Source organism: Labrus bergylta, chromosome 7 (assembly GCF_963930695.1).
Source record: "Labrus bergylta chromosome 7, fLabBer1.1, whole genome shotgun sequence".
Lineage (NCBI taxonomy): Eukaryota > Metazoa > Chordata > Actinopteri > Labriformes > Labridae > Labrus > Labrus bergylta.
The window spans coordinates 12,118,703-12,127,960 of NC_089201.1; the positions used below are offsets into that span (position 1 = coordinate 12,118,703).

A 9,258-nucleotide genomic window follows, 5' to 3' on the forward strand; every position below is an offset into this window, starting at 1 on the left:
TTTACCTACAAAGAGTAAAAGATTTATTATTTATCACATTATCTTCTTATTACTTTTATTTCATATTAACATTAATAATTATTACCTAAGAAGAGTATGGAACAACACTTCTTTTTATGGTCAAAAATGTCCAAAACTGCAGTATAAAATATAGCAAGTCCTTCTTCTGGCATTTCAGCGTGGCCTGTAACTTGATGAGATGCTAGTGATGTTTTTGGCCCAGACCTCTGAGGGTAAGAAGAAACATACAAAAGGTCCAGAGGTCAGGGTACACTATGCATCCAATATAAGAGCTACAGAGGGAAACGAAAGGTCTTGTTTCCTGTCCTGCATTGCACCTCAACGCAATCCAACATTAGCTGAAATGGTCCTTCTTCATGATCATCAACCAGACTCTAACATGAAAAATCAGAGACATGTGAACATTGGTAAGCTGGTAAAGAGTGTCATTTCAAAACTGAACAAGTCCAAGTTAGTGTCATCTGAATCAACTTTTTCTTTGGTCAAGAGTGTTCAGACTGATTTTGTTGAAGTCAAACATATGAAACTTAAGGCCAAACTAGAATACATCTTTTGTTATTCCCAACTGAAAAGCATAACAGCCGACACAAAATACTGAACAAATGTTTTTTTTGTAAGAATGCATTCATTTGGTTCAATAAAGAATTCTGACCTGAACATGTCATTTCACGGTTAAAAAAAAATATCACTGACCTCTGTGGACAAATTATATTAGTTTGTCTTAAGAGTATCTTCAAATTCTCTGCCTGATTTTATTGCAGTTTCTAACAACAGTAATGCAAATACCAGCTCAATCAACAGTCAGCTACATTGGTTGGCCTACTTGTCTGCAAACATAAAATCAGTTTCAAATATACTGGGGTACATTATATCAGTATATCGTTCAATGTACAGTATATATTTGGATTTTACATGACAATAAGGAACAACAAAACTAAACAAAAAAAACAATGCTTAGAGTCATCAGACCCATGACATCCATGTACCTGCAGCTCCTGAATTCCTTCCTTCATCTGTTCCCTCAAATCTCCAACACACCAGGCTAAACTTACATGGAAAGACGGATCCTAGAAAAATGGAACATGAAGAAGATAGGTCACAAGCGCTACTTTAGATTATTTTAGATGATTTGACAATTATTCAAAAACAATTACTTACAACCACTCATTGTCTGATACTTTTTTCATTTTAGATCACTCTGAAAAATGTACTTTGATGCAGATTCAGGGTAAATACTCTATTACCAACAATTCAACAACAGTAAGAGATTAATTAACACTAAAAGGTGACACACAAACAGGTGCTGCTAATGATACAATTCACTTTGCTTGGGTTAAAATTAACTGATGAGTGACCTTATAGAAAGGGTCCAAGTGAAACTCTGCCATTGTTTTGTCTACTACTTGGACCAGGTCCAACAACTGGGCATGCCCATTAGACACTTCCATCCCGAGAAATGTCCTGCAGGGGACAACAGACAGACGCACATAGAAGCAGTTAGACTAATATGACTTAAACCATGGTGAGAAAATTGACACATGAAGAAAGCAGAAAGGTCAGACTAAACTTAACAGGGCTTTAAATTATTTTTCATTCTTTGACCCATGGCTAGAGTAGTGATTGTTTACAGAGCAAGATCATGTGACCAGAGCACATGTTAGTGTTTTGAAAAAAAGAGATAAAATCTAAAGGCACTGGTGGTACCTTGTTCCTTCAGCATTACAATAGATCCTCAGTCTCCCCGCTGAACATATAAACCTGGCAACAGGAAACAAAGCTTGTTAAAATACAAAGAGTTTGTGGTGTCATTACCAAATTTTTTTTGCAACAAATCTCCAGTGCCAGTGATACTCTATGATGCTGCTGCAAATAAAGTCTTGACTTTTCATGTGGTATTTGAAATGGCAAACTGTTTTTATATTGTATTTATGGTAATAAACTGGTTATTTTAAATATGTCAGTCACCATCTCATTTACAGTAAAGTTAAATGATCTGTTCCATAAATTCATCACTACCTAAGTTATAAATACAATGCATTATGGCTTGTAAAATCAATAAATTACACTGAGGATAGCAGGGGGGAAAAACAGAAACCTCTTGCAATGCACAAGGCCGGCTCTGAGACTCTGTGTGAAGGGCTGGATCCAGTGGTGTCTCAGCGCCACTGTCTGAGACAGGCTGAGGTGAAACTCCTCCTGAGGGGTCATCACCACACCACGACCCCTCGCTACCAAAAGCATTTCCTTCAACAACAACCTGAATTCTTCTTCAGGAAGGTCTGAAAGCACAGAGGAGACAGGACCACAAAAGAAGTGAGCAGGGGTACGTGACTCTTGTTTAATGATAAAGCATGTTGTGTTGTCTTACGTGGTAAATAAACGTAAGTGGCCCAGTTGCCTCTCTCGTGTTTAAACGAGCGGATACGTCCACCATGAAGAGCACTTTGTTCAGACTGTGAGTCCACTTCATCTGGGAACATCTCCAACAAGCAACCAGGAAGAGGCAACCTGGAAACACTTCAAAATAAAAGCGTTTATTTAATTTATATTAGCTACAATGATTACGTTACAGACATGTGCATATTGGTACATGTGTTATTTATCTTATAAGCTTCATAGGCAGCCTAACCTTTTTCCATAATGTTTATGAAACAGCATGTTCTGTGCAGCCTTCTTACACTATTGTAAAACACAGTCTGCTGCTCCACCCGAGCGACATAAACCATCATCAATATACCTTGTTTCAACAACCTGCTCCTTCATTTTCGGTTTCTTTCTTTGTGGGCTGTGGTCATCTTCCTCCTGACACTTAGAAGAGACAGGTGAGTTTTGAGGAGTGGTCGATGGAGCCTCACTTTCCTCCTCTGAGCTGCTGCTGTATGCAGTCAACATCACCGACAACCTCACCTTTTAACACTGAATAATAAGTTCAGATTAGAGGAAACACCACATTATAACTATTAAACCCAGTACAATCCTTCACTTCCGATGAAATCCAACATTAATTCGTGTCCCCTGTGAAACACAACCCCACCTCTCCTCAGTTCCCCTCGCTGATGTAACAGCAGGGGAAACACCGTGTGTGCTTTTTCGACACTGTGAAATTTAGTTTGGCTGTAATTTGTTAATTTGGCGACATTTGGTTTATGGCATTACAACATTGGGAATGGTTGTCATATTCAGTCGAAAGTAGGCGACGATGTCATTTTTAAAAGCATCATTTTTGATTGATAAATAAGAGTACGTGTGTGTGTGTGTGTGAGCATGAGCATGCCAATTAAGTCTTGGCGTATTCATGTTCCCGTGTCCGGGCAGCGGCTCGGAGCTAGCCGATAGCTCACTAGCAATTCAAAAAAAAAAAAAAGAAAAAGACACACATGTTTAGAGAACCAGATGTAATGTCCTGTGAGGCAGACAGATATCTTTTTTCTTTTTTGTGGTGAAACGCCCGCGTCTTCTGTAAGATTTGGCATGTCGCGGTGATTTTTCGGCCCCATTTTAATGACCCGAAAATCGCCGATTTTTTTTGGGCCCCAAGGAGCCACAGAGCACGAACAAGAGAGGAAAAGGGAGCACGGTTTGCGGATGTCAAGAAGGGACTAGAAGCTAACCCAGCAGGCTACCGACTGGGAATCCTGTTGTTGTTGTTGTTGTTGTTGTTACGCGCCCCTGGTATGTGAATACAAAAGTTGGCTTGTCAGTGTTTACATGCAGCAGTCATTATAAACGTGTTACAGCAGCTGCTCCAGGTCGATAGATGAACTAACTCGCTGCTGTGCTTCTGTAGTGGTGTTAGCACGGTGCTAGGCTAACTAGCTCACACATCCTGCCTGGTTGCAGTGATATGTGTCTGAAGACGCAAACATTACGATGCTCAGAAATTCCCTTTTTTTTTTTTTTTTACTTTTTCCCCACTGCTGCGATAATTTTGTATTTCTCCATTTGCAGAGAGGGGGCTTTATAACAGCCTCATAAAGTGTGTAATGTTTTTGTTTTGTGATTTATGTCCGAGAGTGTAAGTTTACGTGTTTACTCTTTTTGTTTTTCTGCGTTCTCGGATTTTGTTTTAGCAATTTTTTGAGATCTTTAGACTTTTGCATTGGAGTAACATTAAATGCAAACGTGATGGTAACACACTTGTGCTCAGGCAAAAGTGTTATAATTGTTCTGTCCGGATTGCATCGAGCAGGTATCGAAAAAGCTGCTTTGACATGTGTGTGTGTATATTTGACGATTTTTAACCGCACAAACCACAAGTAGCTACCCAAGCTGATTCATCAAAATATAGTTAAAGACAACGAACACATCTCCAATCTTTGTATACACACATTACCTGTTTAGTCAGTAATGTCTTTAACAATGTTGCAGATCCACAGATTAAAGACACTACGACTTATCAAACATGTTTTTACCCTTTACTGTATTTTGACTTGCCCTGTGTTTCTTTTGCGTACAGATACCATCGCAAGGCCAGGAATAAAGTGAAAGTAGGAGAACCCCTGAATTTCTTCCCTGTGTGGAGCGGTCTCTGTCATACAACGCCTTTGTCACAGCCCCTACATCAAGATTGAAGAGTGATTTAGTGCCAGTTGCCAAAATGGAGTGAGTTTTTGTTCTGTATTCTTACCACGATCCAAATCCTTTAGCCTATCACTGAAATAAGTGTCTATCTCCCTTTTGTCACCACAGTTGGGCTACATCAGCTGCCAAGGTGAATCCCTACAGCCGAGCTCGCATGACTGAGACGTGGCAACATGCTCCCCCTCCAGTTGTTCACACAATCCCTCCTGGAACTGAGAATGCGTTAGGCTGCGCCGTGTATGGCATTGTACTGCAACCAGATGCAACATCTATACAGCAGCAGCAACAGAGCCAGCATGGGCAGCATAGCCAACAACATAATGGGAGTCAGCAGCATGGAGGCGGACAGCACAGTCAGCAGCAGCAGCAGCACCCTGCCCAACAGACCTCCCTACAGGTAGGTACAGAGGGAGTGCACAAATGTGGGGCCTGTGGACATGACATCTCTCATTTGGCCAACCCACATGAACACCAATGCATGGTGAGTCAGGACAGGTCATTCCAGTGCACCCAGTGCTTGAAGATTTTCCACCAGGCGACAGACTTACTTGAACACCAGTGTGTTCAGGTGGAGCAAAAGCCATTTGTGTGTGGCGTGTGTAAGATGGGCTTCTCCCTACTCACCTCTTTAGCCCAGCACCACACATCACATAACAGCACCAACCCAATGAAATGCTCTATATGTGAGAAGACTTACAGACCTGGTTCCTCTGGCAATGTTACACCCAACCAAAATAATCTCCTGCAGACAAGCAGCGAAAGGGCATCGTCAAGCAGCAGCTCTTCTATCCTACCCTTTCCCTCAGCACGAGACCGGCCGTACAAATGCTTGGTTTGCCAGAAGGGCTTCAAACATCTCTCAGAACTCACACGGCACGAGAGGGTGCACACAGGAGAGAAGCCTTTCAAATGTGATACATGTGACAAGGCCTTCAGCCAGTCTTCACACCTGCAGCACCACCAGCGGACTCATAGCAGTGAGCGCCCATTCAAATGTGCTGTTTGTGAAAAGAGTTTTAAGCACCGCTCCCACCTTGTGCGCCACATGTATGTACACTCTGGTGAGCACTTGTTTAAATGCAACTTATGTGAGCTGCACTTCAAAGAGTCGTCAGAGCTCCTTCACCACCCCTGCCACCCACAGGGTTCCCGCCCGTTCCGCTGTGCAACATGTGGTAAGGGTTTCAAACGGCCATCTGACCTACGTCAGCATGAGCGCACACACTCCGAGGAGCGTCCCTTCCACTGTGATGAGTGTCAGATGAGCTTCAAGCAGCAGTATGCTCTGGTGCGCCACCGACGCATGCACAAAGACCCCACTGACCGGCCATTCAAATGCAATCTGTGCGACAAGGGTTTTATGCAGCCCTCTCACCTCCTGTACCACCAGCATGTCCACGGCATGGACAACCTTTTCAAGTGTGCCTCATGCCAGAAGGAGTTCAGCCAGTCAGGAGAGCTGCTCAGACACAAATGTGGTGAATCGTCCAGTACCTCACCTGACAAGCCTTACAAGTGTGATGTCTGTGGCAAGGGCTACAAGAAGAGTTCAACATTACAGCGACATCAAAATGCTCACTGCCAAGAGAAGCCCCTTAAGTGCTCCCTTTGTGACCGTCGCTTCCTGTCTTCTTCAGAATTTGTTCAGCACCGCTGCGACCCATCGCGTGAGAAGCCGCTGAAATGCCCTGACTGTGAGAAACGTTTTAAATACTCATCAGACCTGAACAGACACCGGCGCGTGCACACAGGGGAGAAACCGTACGAATGCAGCCACTGCAACAAGGGCTTCAAACAGCGAGAGCACCTGATAAAACACCAGAGCACCCACTCCAGAGAAGGCCAGTTCAAGTGTGTATGGTGCGGTGAGCGTTTCAGCGACTTGGGCTCTTTGCAGGATCACACAGTGCAGCACACAGCAGATGGAGGGGGTTACGCAGTCTCCCAGTGCATTTAAATCCACTTTCCCTTGAACGGACATAACCCCAAAGCCCTCTCCTCTTGTCTGTGTCTTGAAGGCTTTTTTGTAGCCTCCAGGCTATTGTTACTGCATCTGTTTTGTTGATATGTCAAGTTTTTGTGTCTTCAATAACTTGTTGAAAACCCTTTTTTTACTGTAACCATCTCATTCCAAAATCCCAGAGAGGCCTTTTTTCTCTCTGCACTTTTCTTTTTGCGCCACTTCTTTTTCTCCTCAGACCTGTCCTCTGTCCTTAAAACACACATAGGAGCAAAGACTTCACAACCCCTATAACTTTAATAAGCCAATAGACAAATGTGCCCATGCTGATCTGTACCTGATGATTGATTGGCATTGAAGTCTGTGGAACTCTACAGACCAGTTTTAAAATATTCCCTTATTTTATTTTTAGGTGTATTTGCAGAGTTCTGTCTCACACACTGGTCCAGATTTTATCTTGTATTGTGTTTCAGTTAGTTTGATAGGTTGATACGTGGTGACAAGATTATATGGTTTTCATCTTTATAGTCATCAAAAGACTTTGTGATTTCTTATGCCTGAGTGATGGAGACATGGACATGTTTCAAGGGCCAACTCCCGTTAGGACTGAAATTTTGAATATACAAGTGTTATTTTACCATGCAGTGCACCTGTGTAGACGCATCTTCATATATTCTTCTCCACTTATTTGAGGTACTCTTTCTTTTGTCACCCATCCATGTAAAGAACTACTTAGGTCGTACAAGAAAATGACAGTGCTGTCAGACTTGTTTTACTGAAAATGTTCAAGATCAGCCTGTATATACTGTGATTCTGTGAGTATCTCAGCCACATGAGATGGAATTGTCAGACTGTGTATTTCTTAAAAATAATGAGAATAGTTTTTTGTATTCTAGCTACTTTTAAAATGTAAACATTTTGACATATGCTCTCTTGTTTTGTGTTGCATTTAGTGACTGTATTCAGTTTAATATGTTGCAGGAAATCTCATAGATTGTTCTGAAAATGAGTGTTTGAGTGTGTGAATGTTTATAGTTTTCTGTTAAACGGCGAAATTCTATTAGTGTCAAACATTTTCAATGTTTTGAAGGAGGTATTAATACAGTTTTTCTGTTACTTGTTGCCTGCTGTTGATTTTGTGTAAGGGCAAGTTTTTAAGAGTGAATGACACCTTCCTCCTCTTGTTTTTTTGTTTGTTTGTTTTTTTTAACTTAGGAAGCCTGGAACACAAGTTTCTTAACATCTATGCGGTCGCAACCTTTTTTTCTTTCTGTTTTTTTTTTCTCATCGCAACCCCTCCCCCTTCTTTCGTCCTTGCTTCCTGATTTAAGAGCAGTATTGAATACAAAAGAAGACACCAAGGAGATAGAAGCAACCTCTTTGTTTTTTTTTTTGCAATTATATTTTTTCTTAAAGCCTTAAAATGAGGCCACAGTGCCTCTTTGTCGCTTTCTCCCCTACTACTTTCTGTCCCTGATCTTCATCACCATCATTATCATCATGTTTGGTCAGATGGTAGATTCAATCAGCAATCAGAATTGTATTTCCTGGATCTGGAATCATAAGCCTTTGAGTATGTCTTTTGGTATGTTTAACACATGTTTTTGCATTTTTTAATGGATAATTTTACAATTGATATGCATATCTATATTCCTTAGGAAAGAAACCAAGGCCTTGGGGTCAATTTGAGCATTTCTGCCAGAGTTTAATTAGTGACCACAGTTCCCAATTTTTTCGATAGCCAAATCAAATAGGAAACCATTTTTACCCAAAATACTGTTTAGGGTGGGGTTGTAACAATTGACTAACAATATCAACAATTAAGTAATCAATGAGGATAGATTTATTGTGCAGCATTCAGTTCAGGTAGGATAAACAGCGATAGACCAATCTGAGAATGCATTGGAAGTACTTCATAGTGACAAAAAGGCTTCACTTAACACACCATGATCAATTAAATTATCCAGTATGATTCATTCGGGGACAAAAAGTTTAGCTACCAGTTTACACTATTATTCCTCTTTCCCTTTTTCATTTCATATTAAGCTGTCAGACCCCGTTTTTTCTCTCTCTTTGCATGCTTGCTGTGTTAGTTCCTGTGTTCTTTTCCTGGGAACAGGTGATCTCTTCTTGTCCTCACGGCACTGCTCCCTCATAGCCTTTTTAAATTGTACTGTAGTTTATGTGAATGATGTTTAAAAAAGAAAATACTTTGTGGCGACGTACAGTACGTGTACATTCATGCTAAGATTTCTGTCTGTATGTAGCCTTCAGTTACACAGCACTAACAAATAAAACTTTTTTATTTATAACTTGCACGTGTCGTAAATTCATTTGAGCATGAAATCACAAGAAACACAAAGCTCTAAATATAGACGTCAAATTTGTTAGATTTTTTTTAAATTATGAATTATTTACCTATATCCTTTAAATTTGATAATATTCAAGCAAAACATTATCTTCCATCAGTGTTAGTACTGCATTAATTACAGTTTTGAAATAAAAGGGGACAAAGAAATACAACTATAATTTTCTCATTAGGTGTAATGCATACTTGACGAAGGCTCACTATATTTACCTGTTTGCATCATGAGAAAAGATGCAGTTCATCACTGAGGGGCTTGAACCCTGAAAGGTTTTTTGCAGTTATTCACAAAGCTCATTCTTTGCCAAGTATTTACAATACCATACTTTTA

At 40.8% G+C, this 9,258-nt stretch overlaps 2 protein-coding genes across 5 annotated transcripts; one reads left to right on the forward strand and one right to left on the reverse strand.

The window, feature by feature from the left end:
• usb1 (U6 snRNA biogenesis 1) lies at positions 1 to 3,049 on the reverse strand. Of its 2 annotated transcripts, none has more exons than XM_020644276.3 (7): positions 2,759 to 3,049; positions 2,390 to 2,538; positions 2,117 to 2,300; positions 1,726 to 1,779; positions 1,377 to 1,482; positions 1,008 to 1,088; positions 1 to 395 (listed from the first exon to the last, which is right to left on the reverse strand). In XM_020644276.3, the coding sequence occupies exons 1-7, from the start codon at positions 2,911 to 2,913 to the stop codon at positions 294 to 296; spliced, it is 831 nt and encodes a 276-aa protein (XP_020499932.1). In that variant the 5' UTR covers positions 2,914 to 3,049; the 3' UTR covers positions 1 to 293. The 2 variants fall into 2 exon arrangements, with proteins under 2 accessions (XP_020499932.1, XP_020499933.1); XM_020644277.3 differs by having other exon boundaries at positions 2,651 to 2,790.
• A 31-nt stretch (positions 3,050 to 3,080) lies between these two features.
• On the forward strand, positions 3,081 to 8,874 carry znf319b (zinc finger protein 319b). Of its 3 annotated transcripts, none has more exons than XM_029279421.2 (3): positions 3,081 to 3,210; positions 4,478 to 4,623; positions 4,711 to 8,874. In XM_029279421.2, the coding sequence occupies exons 2-3, from the start codon at positions 4,619 to 4,621 to the stop codon at positions 6,557 to 6,559; spliced, it is 1,854 nt and encodes a 617-aa protein (XP_029135254.1). In that variant the 5' UTR covers positions 3,081 to 3,210; positions 4,478 to 4,618; the 3' UTR covers positions 6,560 to 8,874. The 3 variants fall into 3 exon arrangements, with proteins under 3 accessions (XP_029135254.1, XP_065812821.1, XP_020499929.1); XM_065956749.1 differs by having other exon boundaries at positions 3,090 to 3,261; XM_020644273.3 differs by lacking the exon at positions 3,081 to 3,210 and adding an exon at positions 3,325 to 3,693.
• Positions 8,875 to 9,258: the final 384 nt, after the last annotated feature.